This window comes from Orbicella franksi, chromosome 2 (assembly GCF_964199315.1).
Source record: "Orbicella franksi chromosome 2, jaOrbFran1.1, whole genome shotgun sequence".
Taxonomy (NCBI): Eukaryota; Metazoa; Cnidaria; class Anthozoa; order Scleractinia; family Merulinidae; genus Orbicella; species Orbicella franksi.
This window is the reverse complement of record NC_138146.1, coordinates 23,906,922-23,930,366: the sequence shown is the minus strand read 5'-3', so window position 1 is coordinate 23,930,366 and position 23,445 is coordinate 23,906,922. Positions and strand designations below refer to the sequence as shown.

General features: G+C 39.0%; 2 protein-coding genes and 1 pseudogene across 3 annotated transcripts in view; all 3 read right to left on the bottom strand.

The window, feature by feature from the left end:
* Nucleotides 1–23,445, bottom strand: part of LOC145478798 (uncharacterized) — a 37,400-nt gene that overhangs the window by 3,584 nt on the left and 10,371 nt on the right. Inside the window, exons 1-4 of one of the 2 annotated variants that reach the window (XM_081456967.1) lie at nucleotides 6,297–7,167; nucleotides 5,398–5,445; nucleotides 3,242–3,604; nucleotides 252–467 (exon numbers count right to left, since the gene is read on the bottom strand). In XM_081456967.1, the coding sequence (XP_081313093.1) occupies nucleotides 252–467; nucleotides 3,242–3,604; nucleotides 5,398–5,445; nucleotides 6,297–6,852 (1,183 nt within the window). In that variant the 5' untranslated portion in view covers nucleotides 6,853–7,167. Of the gene's footprint in view, nucleotides 1–251; nucleotides 468–3,241; nucleotides 3,605–5,397; nucleotides 5,446–6,296; nucleotides 7,168–16,647; nucleotides 16,852–17,248; nucleotides 17,624–23,445 lie in introns of those variants that run through there. The other variant, XM_081456968.1, reaches the window with a different exon arrangement.
* Nucleotides 18,729–19,608, bottom strand: LOC145480112 (uncharacterized; annotated as a pseudogene).
* LOC145478788 (uncharacterized) overlaps nucleotides 21,259–23,445 on the bottom strand; it is a 71,074-nt gene continuing 68,887 nt past the window's right edge. The window contains exon 9 of the mRNA XM_081456949.1: nucleotides 21,259–22,996. Within this exon, the coding sequence (XP_081313075.1) occupies nucleotides 22,776–22,996 (221 nt within the window). The 3' untranslated portion in view covers nucleotides 21,259–22,775. The remainder of the gene's footprint in view (nucleotides 22,997–23,445) is intronic.

The following is a 23,445-nucleotide window of genomic DNA, read 5'->3' as shown; positions in this document are numbered from 1 at the left end:
GTGTGACTCAAACGTAAGCCCTGCCAACAGGGTTGCAAGAAAGAGTTCTGGAGCATGCATATTTCCATGAACGTTGTTTACTTTTTAGTGTACGACTAGTGCTAGGTGTTTAATTCTACGAGACCTTTTGAATGTCATAAAAACATAAGTTACGCCTAATGTTCTTCTTTCATTCTTGTATCGTAATAAAATACTCAGTCGAGGTTGACGGCAACGTTTACCGTCGTGTTCTGTTAAATATTAATTATTACCTTTCCAACTTTCCTGTTGTCTCGAAAATTTAGTAGCTTTTCCTTCAGGACTGCAAGCTTGTAGAATCTCAGGAGGCAATTGCTCGATTTTTCTCTCTAGAACTGCTATTCTCTCGTTCATTATCTTCAACACTGGCGTTTCTTCCTTAGGTCGAAAAAATACAGCTGAATCAGAGTTTCTCCGAAGCCTTTCTCCCTCACCGATGCTTGCAGTTTCTTAACAAAAAAAAACGTAAAAAAGGTAAGAGATTGTATGGATTATGTTAATCCTGCCAAGAAACCAGCGCGGCAGGGAGACCAGGAGTCTCATTATGAAAATTATCGTTTTCCCGTTCTTTGACGTCGACGTTGAATATTAGGAAACAAAGAAATTAATCAGTTCAAAGCAAAGGAGAAGAAAGCGACATTTTTGGGAGATCAGAGAAACATAGATTCCCCCCCTCCCCGCTCCCACTGGAAAACTATATGGTACGTACATGCATGATATTTGTCCATTGCGAAATTGATGTAGAAATGTCTGGCAACTTGTTTTAGGCTGAATTTTAATATATCGAAATTGGTCTATTACAGATCGATACATGTATTGAATCAATTAAGAAGATATAACAAACTCCTTTGTTACTATACCACCCTTGCACTCTTGTTAATTAACTTACAGCAGCACTTTCTACACACTACCCCTTCGCTAAGCTTTACATACGCGCTGTTAGAACACATTTTTTGTATTTGTTGCGGAACATTTTTCCTCCCTACAACCAGCTACAAGAAGCCACGAGGGAAACAGTTGCTCGCCAGTAAAAGTGAAAACGGTAACCTGTGAAAAGTTTGAGCTTTCCCGCCCTACATTTTCCTGCCATTCTGAAAAAAAGGACAAATTAAAAAACTGCAATATTTACCTAAAACTCTAGAACAAGCGATGAAGCAAAGTAAACATGAAATTACATTGCTCTTTCGGACGCCATCTTTGTTTTTAAAATTTCGGCAGCGCGCGTTCAGTAACAGTCTGAGTAGCAGGGTAAATCAGCCAATCAGACAAAAGTTCCCTTTGTTTTTACTCTACGGATAAGTATTTTATTCACTGGATCGACAGTTAGGGAAGGATAAGATAGAGGGAATAAGATCGAGGATCTGCCACCCACGCAAGTAATTCGATTTATTCAGATCCGCTTATCTTTCCTATCCTTCCTCTTTCTTTATAAACATTTCCACAAAAAGAAAAACAACAACAACAACAACAAACAAAATTATAACATGTCTACCGTACCCGTATGTACTACAAAGGGATGACGGAATTTTATATTTTTTAAATTTCATTTAATCTCGACAAGATAATGCACACCGTGCTCATACAACTCGACATTGCGCATGTTCCATTTTCCACCTCGCTTCCACCTCAACCCCCTCCCTTTTACTTTTTCAAAACGAGTCCTCGTGCAAACGTTTCCTATGAACATGAGTTTGATTTGTATGAAAATGAAGTCATAGATCAAACGCATTTTAATAACAATGGCCTCGCACGAAGACTCGTTTTGACGCAGAGGTAAAGGACAACTCGGAAATGGCTTATTCTGCATTATGCTCAGCCAACATTCTACGTCATTTGACGTGATGACATCATATAGCCTTTCATCATCAGCGTGTTACGTCCACACTCGTTTCCAGTCACTAATGTATGATAATTGGCATCCTGAGTATCTTTTAACTCTCGTAATTACGCGATTTTACTTGGTTTGGATACAAGTTCAATTAATGAGGGTTGTAAAAATTCAGCCTCCGTATGTTCGGCAGACGCGATAAGTACCGCTCCTGATTACTATTCCTTTTCAATTTTGGATATCATAGTAAAACACAGGGTCGCGTTTACAGGTGAAAACTCGTACCGGTGGGAGTTCCATACCGGTAAGACAATATGATTTCAAGCAGCGGTTACACGAAGGAACAATCTGTCTTCATTCCACGTTCAACGTTGATAACGTGATCGTTGCTTCGATGACGAACACTACGCATGTGGTATCACCTGTTTCGGTCTACCAGGTGATAAACCAGGACACATAACGAAATGAGCGGCTGTTCTTCGTTTACATGATTTGACACACATACATATCTTTATTTTTGCTCGGGCTGGTTAGGCCGCTTAGGTCTCTAGCAATAGAGTATGCTAATTTGCCAAAATAGAGGTAGGATATTTGAGGGCGTTTTTCGTACCAGAACGAAACTCTCGACCTGGTAGAGCGACGAACTCGCATCAGTAGGGAGATGGGAGGAACTCGTACCGGTATGAAGTTCAAACATGTATCATGTAGCCAGCTCACCATTTTTGAAAACTTTAATTTCTAATATTAGTTTCTCACCTTTCCATATTTCATTTCGTTTCAAAAAGGTAGCTTTCTCCTCAGGATCACATGCCTCTAGAATCTCTGGAGACAATTCCTCAGCAATTTCTCTCACTATGACTGCAATTCTCTCTTTGTGAAATTTCAGTTCGGTCTCAGCGTGTTTTAGCTTTAACAGTGGCAGTTCTTCTTTTGTTCCGGAATACACATCTGAATCGGAGTTTCTCCGAATCCTTTTTCCGTCACCAAGGCCAGCAGCTTCTAAATGAGTAAGTAGATAAAGGCAAAGCAGTTACAAATATAATTATTTCAAGCTTGTAAAGAAAACAGGTTCCCCGATACTTCATAGAACTTTTCGTAGCAAAATGATATAGAAAATGCTCTGAACTCTTGCACTCTCTCCGAAAGCTTGTATGTATTTTTTACATCTTTTTTAGCTTCTGCTATCGAGCCTATCATATTTTCTACTATGAATCTTTAAGTTTTTGGTCTAGACTTGCCCGGATTGTGGGGATCATTTTTTTAAGAATCGCCAGATCTCTCCTTCTTGCTTGTTGATCAAGCTTGCTGATAGGTCAACAGCTGCTTTAGGCCAACCAAATGAAACGTTCGAAAACGTTTTTGCTGATTTCATTAGCAGTTACAAAATTGACTCACCTTGAGCTTCATTGATCAACTCTAAACGAGCTTTGTCGTATTCTTCTTCCTCAATGCTCACTTTCACTTCAACTGTCTCTCCACCTGCTCGTTCTTTTACTTCGTCAGTCACAAAGAAGTTGTACAACCGCCTCTCCAGCGTCCCATCTTGGTATAAATTCCACAAGGTAGTAAGAACTGATAGAGTTTCAGCCTGAACTGTGAGGCACACACAGCCGTCAGTTAGATTCACCAGACTGGTGCCAGCAGGAAGAACGCAGGTGTTAATGGCTGTGACTAGCTGGTCATAGGTGGACCAACCAATCAAGAGCTCAGCAGTAGAAACTACTGCAACCGCTTTGAATACTGTCTTGATGTTCAGCACTGAGGAAATACAAAGAAAGGGATGTAATCATGGAGTTGAAGAAAGAGTGGCAAATTACTATAAATAGATAACTAGTCCAAGCATCAGAAAAATCGAAAGGAAACGCCCACCACGTGAGGCAATGTTTCATGAAACTTGTCTTCCAATGAGTTGCAGAAACAGTCAAGTAAGTTTCGTTAAAGATTTCTCCGTGGAACAGGGGTTGAAGCGGCAGAATGACTGAGGTCCAATAATTTTGGTCTTTGTCGCTATCATTATAATGAGTAAAACGTGGTATGCGGGTGTGGTCTAGACCAGAATTTAGTGTCTCCTCATGGATGGCATCCTACAGTAGAAGTTCAAATTACATTCGATAAATCAACGTCCTGCAGAAACAAACAGTTCTATGGTACTCAGTTCAGTATTTATCAGAGAGATGGTCTTGGGATTTGAAAAGTGACTGAAAGTCAGGCTTAAGAAGTTTGGCCTCCCCTTTTTCAGCCTAAAGCTTGAAGACACTCCCCCGCCCCCCCCCCCCCCCCCCACTCCCTTTGAAAAGAAAAACAAATAGTGAAACAGATAGAGTAGTCTCTTACATAAAGCTGGAAAAAAATAACTCCCTTATTGTGACAGTAATTCTATCATTTCATTAGTATCTTATTTATTGTTTTACGATTTCCATTAAGATATCGGATGGTCAGTTGCTTGTTGAAGCATTTTAGAAGAAATATTAAAAGTAACACTATGCCAAGTTTCGACGCATTCAGCTGAAAGGGTGCATTTTCATGGAAACTTCTAAAAACACTCTTTTTAGGGTGTCTGGAAAACCCGAATAGTGAATAGCGAATAGTCGTGAATAGCGAACAGCGAATAGTTCTGAATACCAAATAGTACGAATAGTGCGAATAGTGGCGCACAGTCTCGAATAGTGGCGAATAGTGGCAAATAGTGGAAAATAGTAGCAAATAGGGTACCCAGTATCTTGCAGTCAACCTCAAAGCAACTTAGGATGAGATTTTCCCGCTAAAAAGCACAGACGCTTATCAGGACAAAAGGTGTTTCTAAACTTAATTTCTTCTATTTAAACCGCTGCAAAAGGGTAAACACTTCTTTATTAGGTTATCCTTGTGTTTTCTGTTTTCTTAAAGTCGGCAATGGACAGCCCTAGCCTGAGTCTGGAGAAGAAAAGGTAATAAATTCACTGAAACTCTGTTGCTTAGTTGGATAATTAATTAACGCTGGATATTAGATCTAAAGCGGTGACTATTGACAACTATTCGTCACAATTCATCACTTTTAGCAACTGTTCACCACTATTCGCATTATTCGAGACTATTCGCACTATTTGGGGCTAGTCGCTATTCGCTATTTGCGACTATTTGCTATTCACTATTCGGGTTTTCCAGACACCCCTCTTTTTAAAATAACTTTCATTGGTAGTAATAATTGGAAAGTTCAGGGCTCGGAAGGTCAGACCCCAGATCACATTTCTTAGTAATAACATTTCTCCCAAAATCAGTGCTCAAAACTAAATGGACTATTAAAGACATTACAAATTATGGTGGCCCCCCCAAAAAACTGATGACTGGTCTCTCACAAACTTTACTGCAAATCCATTCATTTGTCTAGTATCAATTTTTCTGCCTGTTTCATTTTTGCCTTTTGAAGGAAATGGGTCTAATGTGTGGAATATCATAATGAGCCCCACCTCTTAAAACATTGGCACACACCTGTACCGGCAAAAAATTAATTGATAAATCCTTACAAGCTATACAAAGAACAATTTATGTTTGACCATGTTTGAATGACTTACCACCTGTCAATGTATTTCCAACAGATGACACAAAAGCAGCTGCTTTTGCTGAAACAAAGCAGACAGAAACAAATTGAATTCGTAAGAACCGAATTTTGAGCTCATGGCATGGGTTGATCATGCACTTCTGCCAATTTGAATGTTTCTTTCCCTAACGGAGGCAAATTTAGGGGGTTTCAATGGGAGTGCAACACTACTCCACTCACTTTGTCAAGGATATTGAAAATGTTATTTTCCTCTTTCTGTTGCTCTCACAAAAATGTTGTCAAATTCTAGGAAATAGCATCTCAGAGAACGAATAAATGAACTTTATTTAAGTGTCAGAGTGTGTCAGAGGGAACCTGGGGTTTAAAATTTAACAGGGGAGAGGACCCCTGCTGTTCTAAATGCTACATTTCCTGTTTCTGAATTACTTGGATCTGCCACCTTTTTAGCCATTGGACCTTGAAGATACTATTTCCCTAGCGAAATGTGGATATTTTATCAATTCGACTCTTTTTCATGGTTGAACAAGCAAACCGAGTCCTTGTGTCCCAATCCCAGTTTTCCTGTCTCCAATCCTTGGAGCAATTAATCAGGATCAGAAATAAATTCAATTATACGTCCATGACCTCGAGCATAGCATTTTAGAGTTTAAAATTTACTCCAGCAAAATCAACGAGTGAAACCGCATCAACATCATTTTGTCAGACGCAGAAATGAGTCTGCTGTTTAAAAATAATATGAAATTAAATGATGTTTTGTAAATCTACCTCTGATTTCCCAAAATGCAAACTTTGTTGATGAAAATTGCGGCCGTGAGATTGAAAACATATTATAGTTAGCTGAATTAGCTTGTATGGACAGCTTTTATACTCCTGCGACTGCTACCAAGGTCTAAGAAAAGCACAAAGACTTACCTTTCTTCCTTATGATCGCAGCCTCTTGCTTTCTTCTTTCTTCGAACTTCTCCACTTTCTTAAGGAGCTCGTTATTCTCCATTTCAGTCAGAATCGTCTTCAAGATATCTAGATGATAAATTCCCAAATTGTTTTGGTTTTCAAGTTCTTTAAACAATGAGCGAACATCGTGAATATGACCTTCTCTTTCTTCCGAAATCTTTCCTCTGCACATCGCAACAAGTCGTTCCAGTTCGTTGAGCTCGTCTAGTGCAAGGATAATCTGTTTAAGCAGGTCGCGATATTCCTTCCTTTTGCTCTCAAACTTTTCAACTTTCTCTAAAAGAGACCATTCTTCCACATCACTTAACAGCTCTTTCATCTCCACCAGACGATCGGCTCCAAGAATATTCTGTTCCTCCAGTTCTTTAAACAAGGAGAGTGCATCGTGGATGTTGTCTTCGCTTCCAGGCGCCAATTTCCCTCTGAACATAAATCGCAAATGACTAAGTACGTTCAGTTCGTCGACTCTCTGACTTATTTTAAACACTAAACTGTTGTACTCGATGGCAGACATTTAAAGCAGCGCACTAAGTGTCTTCTCCTCCACCTATTTTGATTTGCGCGTGAAGTTGTAAGTTCTCATGTTTTCAATACAACATGGCGGGTCGAAAACAACGTTCCAGACATTCACGAGCATTTCTAGTCAAGGAAATAATTACAAAGTCACGCGAATTTAAAGTCACGCAAGAAGAAAGAAACAATGACGGCCAAGCTGACCAATTAGATGAGGGTTGTTTACAACATAACGACAAACCGACGAGGACTGTGAGATCTGCTGACTGAAAGGTTTTGCAAACTTGGATCATAAAATAATAAGCAGTAGACAGTCACTCACTCCTCACGCCAAATAACAAGCAAAACAGAAACGTCATAACAAAAGAGAGTTAAAACCAATGGGTAAATGAATACAGACATTTGCCCAATACCACATTTCCCTTTGTAAAACAAAGAAGGTGTGAAAGTAATGGTTTTGTTTTTGTTTCCGGGAGATATAGGTCATGTTCCAAGTTAGTAGTTTTGCTTCTTTATTTGTTATTCTAACTTTTTTTCGCGGGGGTGGAGAGGGAGGTTTCTAGTTTTAATAATGCTCTACCCTGGAGCCCACCAATAAGCACCACCAATAAGCAATAAGCTTTGAAAGTGAGCGACACTCGTTTCAGCTGTCTACCACAGAGCGATAAGTTATTGACGGAGTAGAGGTGGTATTACAGTAAATTGGACGTTTTCATGCCAGTAACTAAGCCTTGAAATAGTTTTTGATTGTTTTCTTTTTTAGTTTCACACTGGACACAGGAAACGAAAAGGAAAATTCTCCACCATTAAATAGGCAGTTTATCTGCAACAGTTTTCATTTGAACCTTTCTGTCCTTTCTGTCCCCTCTTGTTCTTAGGGTTAGAGGAATTGTTTGTGTTCTTCATCTGTTGCTTCGTTTGGCATTGTAAACGCAATAAATACGCTATTTTGATTAGCCTCGACACTTTCTGAAGTTAGTTTTTCTGGTTGTCTTTTGCTGATCCTGATCTTCTTTGAAATCCAACTTTTTTTTTCCTTATTTGTTACAATGATGATCAACTGAATTTTCTACCCCCCCCCCACCCCCCCACCCCCCCCAAAAAAAAACTCTTAAGTAGAGAGCGTTGGAACTACGGGATGGGTGAATGGGTTAGAGGATCTGGAGGAGGCAGTCATTTTCTCTGGTAGCAATTAACTATTTAAAATGATTTTCGAAGCCCAAGACCTGGAAAGGACGAATTGTCAAGAAGCATCTGCATGCATTAATCCGATATAACCCGTGCTTTTCTTCATCCACTTTTGGAGTCAGTGTGAATCTTATGGGTAAGTTAATCGATCACTGCGGTCCATTTCATTTCGCCATCACTGATTTCGCAACACGTACTTTCACTTTACAAATCACTTCATGTTTCAAACTGGATTTCTTAAGACTCTTCGGTTTCAGTTGCACTCTCCACTGGCTAAAGAAGGGCTTTCCCAGTAACTGGAAAGTGGAACTTACTCTAAAGTAAGTTGAAGAGCTGGAAACCAACCTAAATAATTTCCTTCTGAGCGTTAGTCCCACAAAGGAAATGGTGGAACTGCGTTTCTTCAGCCTCGGTAGGATTCGAACCCATAAGCTCCGGATATTAGATCACTATAACTCCATCGACTTAGCTACGACGAAACCCATGATAAAGGAGACATTCTCACGGTTAACACACGTTTCGCCGCTGTTTCTCTTCGCGTAGTGATCATATAGATCTCTTGTTTGAGGTAGTTAAACTCGCCGTTTTCAAAAAACGTATTTTCCGAGTCTTTGTCTGATGTACAATACCAGTTCAGCATTGCTTGCAAATCAAACAAAATTAATCTCCAGCCCTGGCAAAAAGAAAAAAAAAAGCAACAACAATGGAGGTATAACGGCAGGGTGACCGGGAACGTCAACTCATAATTCTCCATGCATTAAGAAATTCCTCACTTATTTAAAGCACCTTGGGTGAACGGAATAATTCGGAAATACGAGTCGACTGTTCAAGCCTCCTTTGCATACCCAAAGATCATCATTTCTCACGTGATCTCTGCCGTTACTGGTCAGGCCTGATCGCAGGTTAAGCAGTAAAGAACAATTACAAATTGCTGAGTAATTACAAATTGAAATTTAAAATCACTTACAGTTAAACAGAACCCAGTTCTTTGATATATATTTTTAAAACTATTCTACAATTTTCGTAATGGGAAACTTCCCCTAATCTAATTCAAAATCCACTTGCAATAACTACTAGTTATCTTCTATTGCTTGCGTCATCGAACATGGCCGCCATGCCTTGGTCATTTCAAGTTCTCTGGTTGGTTGCAAGCCATTAACGTAGCATTATTTGGCTCGTTTATTAATTGAACAAGACCTTCCTTTTTGAGAGTAGCTACTAACTAAAAAAGCAAATTTCTATAGCTTTGTACAGTGAAAAAGAAAACCACCCTTTTGCCTTATAAAACGGATTCTAAGGAGGGCGTCTCGGGGAATAAGTGTTCATCTTATCCCTTAACAATTTCGCATTACCCTCTTGTCCCCCATTTACAAATATATTGCTGCCAAAAATGTTTTAGGCGAAGTTCCCATTAGCAGTAGAGATATCCCTTGTGCCTCAAGTTAATTAAAAGAATTCTCTTATTCCCTTCAAATAAAATATCATGTCCCCTTGTTTCGCAAAATCCCTGGGAGGCGCTCACTAAGAAAAAACGAACTTGATTAAACTGAACTTAAGACAGGTAAGGAATAGCAGACTAAAACTAAAACTGATAATCCAGAAAATATCAATGTCATTTTAAAATAGCTAATTCTACCCCGACATGGAAAGACAGGAACGAAAAGTTTGAGGGACAACAGAAACCGAGAAAAACCTAACCGTGACGCACTGAAATCTAACGTTACTATATAAGAGATCCAGTTAGTGAAGTGACCCACCAGTAAACATGGCCGCAAATTACCTGCATTTCGTTTTCCAGGTTTTCAAAAACCTCATGAAGTGACGAGTTTTCTGCCGTCTGTTAGTTAAGAGGGGCGCTGAAATTCGCACTGTTGTTCATTTTAACTTAGAAAGGTTCACTGTCTTTCGACGAAACCTAATTTTTTATGGACTCTAATTAATAATTAGATTATGAGTTCGAGATTTCTATGAGGTGATAGTTGCTACTATCGCCTCATAGAAGTCGAGAGCAAATAATCTAATTGTTTTAGTAGAATTCTGACTGAAATTGTCTTCAAATTACGATTCCAGTTATGTTTGATCTTAGTATTAAACTTCCGCGCTTTGAAGAATTCGCGCTGACTGAATTAATTGTCAATTTGACAGTTGCAGTTGTGTACGCGCGCTTATCAGTTTCTTGCAAAAAATTTCGAGCTTTTTTAATTCAAGAAACGGTAAATGCCCTCCTTTCAGTCCTCTCAGGAATTTTGTTAACTCGTTTGTTTCTGAATGTTCTTTCCAAACTTCAGAGAAAGGAGGAAACGTTGCAATTTTGTCGACCACACCAAGCCACTGAACACTAATGAGCTGATAGTGTGCAATGGCTCAGCCAATCAGATTAGCATACTAGTAGAATTCTACTAAAAACAGATAGTTACCACTATAATTGTACGCGTTACGATGACAAAAGTACACATCACAGAATGTGCTTTTGTTTGACCGAGTCTAACAACAAGACAGTGAGCGCTAAATATATACTCCGCTCAAAACAGCCAAACCAGTATACTAAGAGCGGTTATGAATTGAGTGTCAAACAACGAAACGAAACCAATCACGCTGCTAAGTACAATAAAGAGGGGGGGGGGGGGCCTCAATAAACACAAAGAATACAATAAACCGCTGATGGCAAAAAGCAGATACAAGAAACACCAATGGAAGCGCGGGAAACCTAAATTCACTTTGACCTTTCTCATGATTGATTCAGTAGTTAGAGTGAATTACAAACCCAATCACAGGGAGACGCGAGGCAAACAGCGTTAATAAAAGCAATTCTGAATGAGACTCAGTTGAAAACCGTTCTGAATTCCACTGTATTTAAACTACTGAAAATTTAACGACTAACTTTGTAAAATGAAAGATCACTGGGAGTTCTTTCTTCGTACAGCCTTTCAAAATAACGTTGTGCAAGTCTGTACTGTGGCAACGTGTAGGGTTTGCTTAAATTACGGACGCAAAATAAGAAAGAGGGCACTGGGAGTGACTAGGAAGTTAAATTATCTATCTCCTAAACCTATAAACAATTACAGAACTTGCTAACTTAGAATCAGTGGTAACTAAGTGCTTAAACAGACAGTACAAGTCACTTAAGAGGAATGTTTCTCTTCCTTTTTCTGAAATGTCGGAAGACTAGACAAACTTTCCTTGATAGACATGTAACTTCTACTCCGAAAATTTTTGTTTGTAGCTCTTTTTAATTCTTGCATCATGGAAATAAGATCCAATGTTTGCCAACGCTTGTTGAAAATCTCAATCATCCGAGTGAGGGCTGATAGGTCTTCGCGATCACGATACACTGTGACATGAAGAGTTTCGGGAACTTCAGCAATGCCTTTCAACCCGTAAGAGCTCACCACGAGTTTGGCATGATCGGGAATTAATGCCAACTTCTCAACAACACATTCCTCCAAATTTGCTTTAGTGTAGAACTCAGGTTTACTGATTAGAAATACCACAACACAAGTGAATTTCTCTATAGAAAAAAAAATCCCAAAAAAAAATCAAAGGTCATCTTAGTGAAGTAAAAACACCAAGAACATTGGGAAGCAATGGCAGTGGCGGATCTAGGGCAGGGGGACGAGGGGCCCGCCCCCCTTATTTTGGGTAAAAAGGAATCGCAGAAGAGAGAAAAGCAGGCAGGGCAAGCAAAAAAAGAATCGTTCCCCCCCACCCTTAGCTCAAGGTCTGGATCCGCCACTGAATAGATACATCACCGAAGTCACAAGCCCTCATATCGGGGTACATCCTCAACCGACTATGGCAAAAAATGGTTCAGTATAGAAGAAATGATTGCAAACCTTAAATAAGATTGAACAATAATGAAACAGATTGTAGATAGCATAACTTGATTTTCGTCGAGGCACAGATATCAAGTTTTATTCAGTTTGAATTAGCGGCTTTGTAATACTTGGAAATTATCTTTATTCGCTGCGTACGTTATGAAACTGATATAAACTTTTCTTTAAATCAACTAGAATCAACTGTTTTAAAGATTCGCTTTTCATTAGAGTGACTGGTAATTGGAACAGTCTACTTAAGAACACTGTTGAAGCGGGAAGCTTCAACAGCAAATTACCTGCTCTTTAAATTAAGACTCGGATCATTTTTAAAATTGTAATTTACCAAATAGATTTTTTTTCTTCGTTCAGTAATTTTTAATGTAATTTTAATTGTAACTTTTATTCTTTTTTAGGAGAGTTATATTGAAACTCCCTTTTCGAGTTTATTTGAATAGACATGTATGTATGTATATGAGGTCAACTAACCTTGATTGTGAATCCATTTGTCCATGGCCGTTAGTACAGGTTTCGCACTCTCCTTCTCTAGCTCTTTCAGCTTCTCGACATCCCTCTCCGCTTTTGCAACGTTTTCCAGTTCAGCTCTAAGCCGCAGTTCTCGCTGTTTAACCTCACTAAGTTCCAGTTCCAGTTCCAGTCTCCGTCCTTTCTCCATCTGCATTATTTTCTCCAATTCCTTCTATAAACAAGCCTTCGTTTGAAGTACAATTTCGAATTTTTCCTCTATGAAACGGTAGTATTCTATTTCGCGGTTTCTCTCTTTTATATCCATCAGAAACTCACGGATCTCTTGTGAACTAGCCAATGATATTATCGTCACTTCGTTCCGCGAATTCAGATCTTTAAAAAATGTTTCAATCTTTTCTGCGTTTTCCCTGACAACAATGTCCTCTTCGACAGTGTTACCGACAATCAAGACTGACACATCACTGTGATACTTTGTGGGCCGATCATTTGTTCTCCTTAATTTTTCTATTTGTTCTGGGGAAACAGCAGGACGAAGGGAACGTGGTTTCACTTTTTCCAGAATCTCAACGAGATCGTACAACCGCAGGACCTCAAAACACTCTTTCAACACGCTGACTGTAGTGTCGGGAAACATTTGTTTAATTTCTTCTAATGGGAATCTGGCTATTAACGGATACCGGCCTCCCATTTTGAGCCCAAAAAATTGATAGAATTTTTCCAACGCAGCCTCATCAACTTGTAGCCTTAGACTCAATTCTACGGTGACATCACTGCTCAGATCTTTCAAGCAAAGTTTACTACTCTCTGCAAAGAAAATAATCAACACATTAAAGTATAATTTATGTTTCCTTAGGTTGCAAAGTTTTCCATAATTACAATGTTTACTCAATTCATGGTTCTAACGCTAACGGGACAATTGGAAAATTTTCACTTTAAAATATGAGCTTAACGTGAGTAAGTGAACAATAAGATAACATTGCAAGTTTACCGTTTATTTCTTCGGTTCCAAGTTCAGATGCTGTAGTGTGTGTAGCCAAACCACTGTCACTTACTTCTGTCGTCATGCTACGAGTGTCTTGGACATCTTCTAAATACTGCTGAACAAAAGCAAGCTTTCCTGGATCCATTGATTTAACCTTACGCCGTTGAGATATTTCCAGCTCGTCAGTTCCTTCATCTGTCTCTCCAGCTTCGAGTGCTTTGTAAAATAATAATTAATAAATATCAAAATTCGTCTATGGGAGCATCATACGTGATTTATTTTTTTGGATGAATTCGGACGAAAGTGAGAGGAATAAGAGAGCCACCCACTGTGCAGGTTACTATCCAAAATTTTTCCTTTCTCTTTCATCTTTGGTTAAAAACATAACAACAGAAAATATACAACAAATGTAACTACAACGTGTTTATAGGATCTGATTGTGTTGCAAACTTATGACGGCAATGAAGATTTCATTGAGCCTTTGAAAGGTAATAGAAGGACAAAACTTATATAACCATAAAATTCACATCACAGGTGAAATCATTTGCATATTTATGCAGCGTCAATTTCCGATTTTATGCGGACTGGGGACCAGTTTAACTCACTGAATCCCTGTACAAATCTCGTCCAGCTGTCGAAAACTCTGGGGCAGCCAACGAACAGGCTTGCCTTTGAACACACGCAAGTGTCTAAGCGACTTCGGCGCCACGCGTTCGCTGGTCCATCCCCAAGGCTTTGTCCCTCTCCCGTGTGACTCAAACGTAAGCCTGCCAACAGGGTTGCAAGAAAGAGTTCTGGAGCATGCATATTTCCATGAACGTTGTTTACTTTTTAGTGTACGACTAGTGCTAGGTGTTTAATTCTACGAGACCTTTTGAATGTCATAAAAACACAAGTTACGCCTAATGTTTTTCTTTCATTCTTGTATCGTAATAAAATACTCAGTCGAGGTTGACGGCAACGTTTACCGTCGTGTTCTGTAAAAAATTAATTATTACCTTTCCAACTTTCCTGTTGTCTCGAAAATTTAGTAGCTTTTTCTTCAGGACTGCAAGCTTGTAGAATCTCAGGAGGCAATTGCTCGATTTTTCTCTCTAGAACTGCTATTCTCTCGTTCATTATCTTCAACACTGGCGTTTCTTCCTTACGTCGAAAAAAAACAGCTGAATCAGAGTTTCTCCGAAGCCTTTCTCCCTCACCGATGCTTGCAGTTTCTTAACAAACAAAAAACGTAAAGAAGGTAAGAGATTGTATGGATTATATTAATCCTGCCCAGAAACCAGCGCGACAGGGAGACCAGGAGTCTCATTATGAGAATTATCGTTTTCCCGTTCTTTGACGTCGACGTTAAATATTAGGAAACAAAGAAATTAATCAGTTCAAAGCAAAGGAGAAGAAAGCGACATTTTTGGGGGATCAGAGAAACATAGATTCCCCCCCTCCCCACCCCCACTGGAAAACTATATGGTACGTATATACATGATATTTGTCCATTGCGAAATTGATGTAGAAAATGTCTGGCAACTTGTTTTAGGCTGAATTTTAATATACCGAAATTGGTCTATTACAGATCGATACATGTATTGAATTAATTAAGAAGATATAACAAACTCCTTTGTTACTATACCACCCTTGCACTCTTGTTAATTAACTTGCAGCAGCACTTTCTACACACTACCCCTTCTCTAAGCTTTACATACGCGCTGTTAGAACACATTTTTTTGTATTTGTTGCGGAGCATTTTTCCTCCCTACAACCAGCTACAAGAAGCCACGAGGGAAACAGTTGCTCGCCAGTAAAAGCGAAAACGGTAAACTGTGAAAAGTTTGAGCTTTCCCGCCCTACATTTTCCTGCCATTCTGAAAAAAAGGACAAATTAAAAAACTGCAATATTTATCTAAAACTCTAGAACAAGCGATGAAGGAAAGTAAACATGAAATTACATTGCTCTTTCGGACGCCATCTTTGTTTTTAAAATTTCGGCAGCGCGCGTTCAGTAATAGTCTGAGTAGCAGGGTAAATCAGCCAATCAGACAAAAGTTCCCTTTGTTTTTACTCTACGGATAAGTATTTTATTCACTGGATCGACAGTTAGGGAAGGATAAGATAGAGGGAATAAGATCGAGGATCTGCCACCCACGCAAGTAATTCGATTTATTCAGATCCGCTTATCTTTCCTATCCTTCCTCTTTCTTTATAAACATTTCCACAAAAAGAAAAACAACAACAACAACAACAACAAACAAAATTGTAACATGTCTACCGTACCCGTATGTACTACAAAGGAATGACGGAATTTTATATTTTTTAAATTTCATTTAATCTCGACAAGATAATGCACACCGTGCTCATACAACTCGACATTGCGCATGTTCCATTTTCCACCTCGCTTCCACCTCAACCCCCCCCCCCCTTTTACTTTTTCAAAACGAGTCCTCGTGCAAACGTTTCCTATGAACATGAGTTTGATTTGCATGAAAATGAAGTCATAGATCAAACGCATTTTAATAACAATGGCCTCGCACGAAGACTCGTTTTGACGCAGAGGCAAAGGACAACTCGGAAATGGCTTATTCTGCGTTATGCTCAGCCAACATTCTACGTCATTTGACGTGATGACATCATACAGCCTTTCATCATCAGCGTGTTACGTCCACACTCGTTTCCAGTCACTAATGTATGATAATTGGCATCCTGAGTATCTTTTAACTCTCGTAATTACGCGATTTTACTTGGTCTGGATACAAGTTCAATTAATGAGGGTTGTAAAAATTCAGCCTCCGTATGTTCGGCAGACGCGATAAATACTGCTCCTGATTACAATTCCTTTTCAATTATGGATATCATAATAAAACACTGGTGCGAGTTCCATACCGGTAGGACAATATGATTTCAAGCCGCGGTTACACGAAGGGACAATTTGTCTTCATTCCACGTTTAACGCTGCTAACGTGACGTCATCTTTGCTTGGATGACGAACACTACGCATGTGGTATAACCTGTCTCAGTCTACCAGGTGATAAACCAGGACACATAACGAAATGAGCGGCTGTTCTTCGTTTACATGATTTAACACACTTACAGAACTTTATTTTCGCTTGGGCTGGTTAGGCCGCTTAGGCCGCGTAGGCCTCTAGCAATAGAGTATGCGAAGTTGCCAAAATAGCGGCGGGATTTTTCTCAGGATAACGCTCGACCTGATAGAGCGACGAACTCGCATCAGTAGGGAGATGGGACGAACACGTACCGGTATGAAATTCAAACTTGGATCATGTAGCCAGCTCATCATTGTTGAAAACTTTAATTTATAATATCAGTTCCTCACCTTTCCATATTTCGTTTTGTTTCAAAAAGGTAGCTTTCTCCTCAGGATCCTCTTCAGGATCACATGCCTCTAGAATCTCTGGAGACAATTCCTCGGTCTCGGCGTGTTTTAGCTTTAACAGTGGCACTTCTTCTTTTGTTCCGGAATACACATGTGAATCAGAGTTTCTCCGAATCCTTTTTCCGTCACCAAGGCTAGTAGCTTCTAATAAAGCAATAAAAAAAAGCAAAGCAGTTACAAATATAATTATTTCAAGCTTGTCAAGAAAACACGTTCCCCAATACTTCATAGAACGTTTCGTAGCGAACTGATATAGAAAATGCTCTGCACTCTTGCACTCTCTGCGAAAGCTTGATTGTAGCTTAATTATTTACATCTCTTTTAGCTTCTGCTATCAAGCCTATCATATTTTCTACCATGAATCTTTAAGTTTTTGGTCAAGACCTCCCCAGATTGTTGGGTTTATCTATTAAGAATCGCCAGATCTCTCCTTCTTGCTTGCTGATCATGATCAAGCTTGCTGACAGGTCAACAAATGTTTTTAGACTAACCAGGTGAAACGTTTTTGCTGATTTAATTTGAGGTTACAAAATTGACTTACCTTGAGCTTCATTGATCAACTCTAAACGAGCTTTGTCGTATTCTTCTTCCTCGATGGTCACATTCAATTCAACTGTCTCTCCTCCTGCACGTTCTTGTACTTCGTCAGTCACAAAGAAGTCGTACAGCCGCCTCTCCAGCGTCCCATCTTGGTATAAATTCCACAAGGCAGTAAGAGCTGATAGAGTTTCAGCCTGAACTGTGAGACACACACAGCCATCAGTTAGATTCACCAGACTGGTGCCAGCGGGAAGAACGCAGGTATTAACGGCGGTAACTAGCTGGTCAAACGTGGACCAACGACTCAAGACTTCCATGGTAGACACTACTGTTATACCACCTGCAACCATTTTGAATACTGTCTTGATGTTTAGCACTGAGGAAATGCAAAGAACAAAAACAACATGTAGCGTGCCACACAAGTTTCGTGACATAGTTGTCTGGGTACCACGGGTAGAATTCGCAAATAATAATATTACAAACCGGGGGGGGGGGCACCCAACGGGGTCCTTGTCTAGTTGTAAATGTCGCCTCACTGTACAATTTACTGTTTATGTGGCAGAAACCACAATTATGAGTCTCCTTTCCATAAATACTCTTATGTAACTATATATAGTTGAAAATATAACTAACTCTTTTATCAAAATTTTTGCATACCGGAAATACATTTATCTCTGACCAACACAGTTTGAGAAAGTGGCCTACAAATTTAATGTAATAAGCTGCAGTTAACATAGCTAGCCCAAAAGCCAAACAGCTTTCAATCACAATAACAAGCGAAAGAGAACAACTCTCACAGCTTACCACCCATCAATTTATTTCCAATGGATGAAACAACAGCAACTGCTTGTGCTGAAACAAAAAGACAGAACGTCATACTCACAAACTTACTGTGTTACAAGATTAAAGATTCTCTCATATCAGAATGTTTAGGAGACAATGTCATATGGTTTTGTAATGCTGTATTGCTCAAATAAGCTCCCTTATAGAATCATTGAATTTAAAGTAAAACCGATTATACCTCTCAACTGAAACCAGCAACCAGCTGAATCCACGAAAAAACGCTGAATCAACAAAAGTTGCAAATAGCCAAACAAACACAGCATAATGGTACCTTCCCATTCCTTTCGACAAACCACAGCTTCTTCAGCTGGACGTTTGCTAGTTTATATTGTACTTCATTTCCTCATTCAAGTTTCAGCCCTCTGACATTGAAGTTAGGGGACGAGGGGAGGGATATAAATAAGCTACTTGCAATTCTGACTCGATAGTATTCTATAATTATCCCCTTATTGTTCGGATCATTCGAGCATACCCGAAAAGTACCTTGTACTTTGCTTTTTATTTCTGATTCAGTTAAGTCTATGAAGTGCACCTGCAGGGAATCATGGTAGTTGTATTCATCAATTGAAATTAATGATGAATACAACTACCATGATTCCCTGCAGGCACGTCTCATAGAGGAAATTGGCCGTAAAAAATTACTCCGTTTCAGTCAGAATCTCTTTCAAGATGCCCAGTCGGTGAATTCCTAAGTTGTTCTGGTTTTCAAGCTCTTTAAATAATGAGCAAACATCTTGAATATGGCCCTCACGTTCTTCCGATATCTTTCCTCGGCAAATGGCGACCAGTCTTTCCACATCATTGAGCTCGTCGAGTACCTGGATGATCTGTTTAAGTAATCGATTATATTCCTTCTTTTTTCTCTCGAACGTTTCAACTTTTTCGTTCAAAGACCATTCCCCGACACCTTTTAGTAGCTCTTTCATTTCTTTCAGGCGATCAGCTCCTAGATTATTCTGTTCTTCCAATTCTTGAAACAACGACCGCACATCTTGAATGTTGTCTTCGCTACCAAACGCCAACTACCCTCTGCACATAAACAACAAACGATCGAGTACGTTCAGCTCTTCGAGTCTCTGACTTATTTCAAAGAGTAAATTGTTGTACTCGATGGAAGACATTTTAAGCAGCGAAGTAAGTTTCTCTTTTCTCTTGATTTGATCTCAGCTCGGCATGATGTTGAAAGTCTTCAATGTTTCAATCCAACATGGCGGGTTGAAAGTACTCGAATTTAGTTTCAAGAGTCACGGAAATAAAAGTCACGCGAATTTAAAGTCACGCGTCTCAACAACGTAACAAGCACGATCAGAATAAATTAATAAAAACGCAGCCTGAAAAAAGGGAATGATACCGTGAAGTTGCAAAACAATGCGGACACCAGTTCGTTCGTGGTCACTTGTTTCGGAGAAAGAAGAGTCTATCCTTTGAAATTTGTCTCAGGCCAAAACATTTAATATATAGACGAGATCACATGGCGGCGCGAAGATACGAATGCTATTTGCGAGTGATAAAACGATATTTTACGAACGGGCACAGTGAAAGATTAAAATGTTGCTTTTAACACGAGAAAGTAGAATTTATATCTTCAAGTCACCGTCTAATTTTCTTTTTATTACTATATGGACAAACTGACTGATTGAAAAAAAAAAAAAAAAAAAAAAAAAAAAAAACAGGGAAAAAGCGAGAAATGACGTCTTCCGTATCCTCAAAAGAAAACGCCTTTCGGGTTCCGGATATAGTTCCGTCTGAATTTTACGAATGGTGTATTTTGACACTCGTGTTATGTAATTAAGTAAAAGCAAAAAATTTCTTAATCACTAGGGATAAAGTTCTGTTTCCTTAGCCATCGTGATTTGCAAACTTGCTTCACCCCAGGAGGCTTGCCTAGGCTAGGGTACCCGAGAAAAAGTTACAGCATTTAACCATAGTTAGTAGCTAACTATGATTTAACGTGGGATGATGTTCATTGTCTTGTAAAAAGTTATGTGAGCGCTTGTGAACAGATGTTTTCCCTTGGTTGAGGTCGAATTTCCAAGTCGTTTGAAATCTTCGTTACTTTGTCGAAAAATAATCGATGTACGATATTAGAGATGTGGCCAAGTTTCAGAATGAAATCTTGTATGGAATTGAAGGGACCATTGATGAAGATTATTCACGTTTCATAACGCACAGCGATACAATGATCGTGACAGGGGTTGTGACGTCACCAGAAATATCATGCGAACTAAACCAAACAGAAAATCAATCGCACTTCAACTTTCTGGCGAGCTCTATTAGCGAACTCAATGGAACCCAACAGGGTTCGATTTGGCTTGAAAATAAAGAGTGCAGAAATATAGCTGATTATTGTGATAACAATTTAAGTTGCTAAGATGTTGAAGATCATTTGCATCATTTGTTTCATCATTTGGTTTCATTGGCCCTGAAAAGCCCCATTAGGGGAGTGGTCAATTAAGATATTTATTTTAATTAAGATATGTAATACTGTACTACAAAATTGTTTCGAAATCTCATTTCTTGCTAACACATGACTTGGAAAGCCGTTGAAACCGGTTTTGAAAGCCCGGCTTAGTCAATCGAACATAATCGAACTTCAAGAGTTCAACTGTGCTCGATAGGCCATTACCGAGTTACCTTATGCCTCTGTTTCAAAACGAATCCTCTTGCAAAACCTTTCAGATGAAACTGGTGAGTTACGGGAAACACATTTCATAATGAATGGTTTTGCACGAAGACTCGTTTTGACACAGAGGCAAAAGGCAACTCGGAAATGGTCCATTAAATAAGGGTCAGTGATCTTAAGTTAAGCAGCAAAGATGAACAACAGCTCTGAGAGCGACATTGTACTCGTAATCATGCCTTCATTTCGATCAAAGTTCCCTTATTCCATCTGAGTTCTGTTTTAAGTTCCTGTGAGTGATTTTCAGTGGTAATTTGGTTGCTGGGCAATTACAAATTAACATCAACAGTTAAACAAACTTTTTTTAATACATATTTTTTTAAAACTATTCTACAATTTTCATAATGAGAAACGTCCACTAATCTAAAATCCGCTCGAATTAAACTGCGCATGGTGCAATGTTTAAACATATGACATAACAACGACTTATCATACCAGAGAAGTTATATATAATTACTTGCGAAAAAGGTAAGCAATTTAGTTACTTGTGTAAGTTACCTTTCCCGAAAAGGCCCTTTTCACAATACGTATAACAGTTATTCAAAAGAATAAAGCACTTTAGAATAACATCATCTAAAATAGGAAAATAAACAAAGGAAGCTTGCAAGAGGTAATACACCCAATCTTGGTTTTCCTGTGACGTCATCGCCGCCATTTTAGAATGCATTGACAGAAACGTTCTATTTAAAGGAGCTACGTCACGGTTTGCGCATCTTGAAAAGTTTAGCCTAAAGTTTTCAAGTTCGTCGTTTATAATCCGGGTCAACCTTCTCCATCCTTTACCATCCTTGTTCCTTTATGGTTTATGATCATCTATTTGGTGTTTTTTTTTTTTCCTATCTTAGTAAACTATTATTTCCAGGTATCCTTTAACTTAAAGGTAATTTTGTACGCGGCCAATGTAGCTCAAAATGCCGAATGTTTTCAAAATATTTTAGCTGAAGTTGCCATCAACAGTACAGAGATCCCTTGTTCCCTCAAATTAAGAGCTGGATTTAACTAAATTTACGACAGGTAAGAAAGAGCAGACTAAAACTGATAATACAAGCTAATACAGAACATATCAATGGCATGTTAGCTTCTACCTTAAACATTTTCCGGGACAAAGAAACCGAGAAAACCAAAGAGCGAGGCAATGAAATCTGACGTTACCGTGATAAGAGGTCAAGTCAGCTGGTCACGTGACGAACCCGTAGAAAAGGCCGCAAATGACCTGATTTTCTTTTCACAGGTTTTCAAACTCAATAAAATGACGAAATTCTGCTATTTGGTAGTTAAGAGGGGCATTAAAATTCCCACTGTTCTTCAGTTCCTCATTTTAACTTAGAGAGGTTCACCGTCTATTGACCGAAACCTACCTTATATTTAAACTCTAACGAAGGATAGCTTCGACTCTATTTGTACGTGTTACGATGGCAAAAGTACACATAACAGTGAGCACAGAATATGTACTCCGCTCATGACAACTAAACCAGTATATTACGAGCGGTCTTCAATTGAGTGTCAAACAACGATAACAAACACAAACAATGTAGTGAACCACACCACTGATGGCAAGAAGAAAATACAAGAAACGACAATGGAAGCGCGGGAAATAGAATATGACTTCACGCATGCCAGGTTGTACAGTAAATTACGTAAGCCAAACACAGGGCGAAGTGGGGCAAAAAGAGTTAATAAAAGCAATTCTGAACTATAAAGACTCAGTTGAAAACCGTTCTGAATTCCGCTGTATTTACATTACTGAAAATTTGACGACTAACTTTGTAAAGTGAAAGCTCACAGGGAGCTCTTTCTTCCTACAGCCTTTTCAAAGTAACGTTTTGCAAGCCTGTACTGTGGAAACGTGTAGGGTTTGCTTAAATTACGGACGAAAAATAAGAAAGAGGGCGCTGGGCGTGATTAGTAAGTTACATTATCTATCACCTAAACCTCTAAACAATTATAGAACTTGCTAGCTTAGAATCAGTGGTAACTAAACGCTTAAACACACAGTACATGTCATTTAAGAGGAATGTTCCTCTTGCTTTTTCTGAAATGTCGGAAGACTAGACAAACTGTCCTTGATATACATGCAAGGAATCCTATAATGCCTACCCTGAGAATCTCTATTGGTAGCTCTTTTTAATTCTTGCATCATGGAAATAAGATCCAATGTTTGCCAACGCTTGTTGAAAATCTCAATTATCCGAGTGAGGACTGATACGTCTCCGCGATCACGATACACTACATGGAGAGTTTCGGGAACTTTAGCGATGCTTTTCCACTCGACGTGAGAGCTAACCACGAGTTTGGCATGATCTGGAATTAATGCTAACTTCTCAACAACACATTCCTCCAAATTAGCTTCTGTGTTCAACTTGTCTTCACTGATTATAAATACCACAACACAGGTAAATTTCTCTGTAGAAAAAAATAAAAAACAAAACAAAACAAAGGTCATCTCAGTGAAGCAAAAACACCAAGAACATAGGGAAGCAATAGATGCATCACCACTGACTATGGCTGACTGATTGCAAAAAATGGTTCAATATAGAAGAAATGATAACAAACCTTAAATGAAATTGAACCCATAATGAAACAGATTGTAGCTAGATAGCATAACTTGATTTTCATCCAGGCATCGACTCGCATATCAAGTCAGTTTACTCAGTTTGAATTAGTGGCTTTGTAAT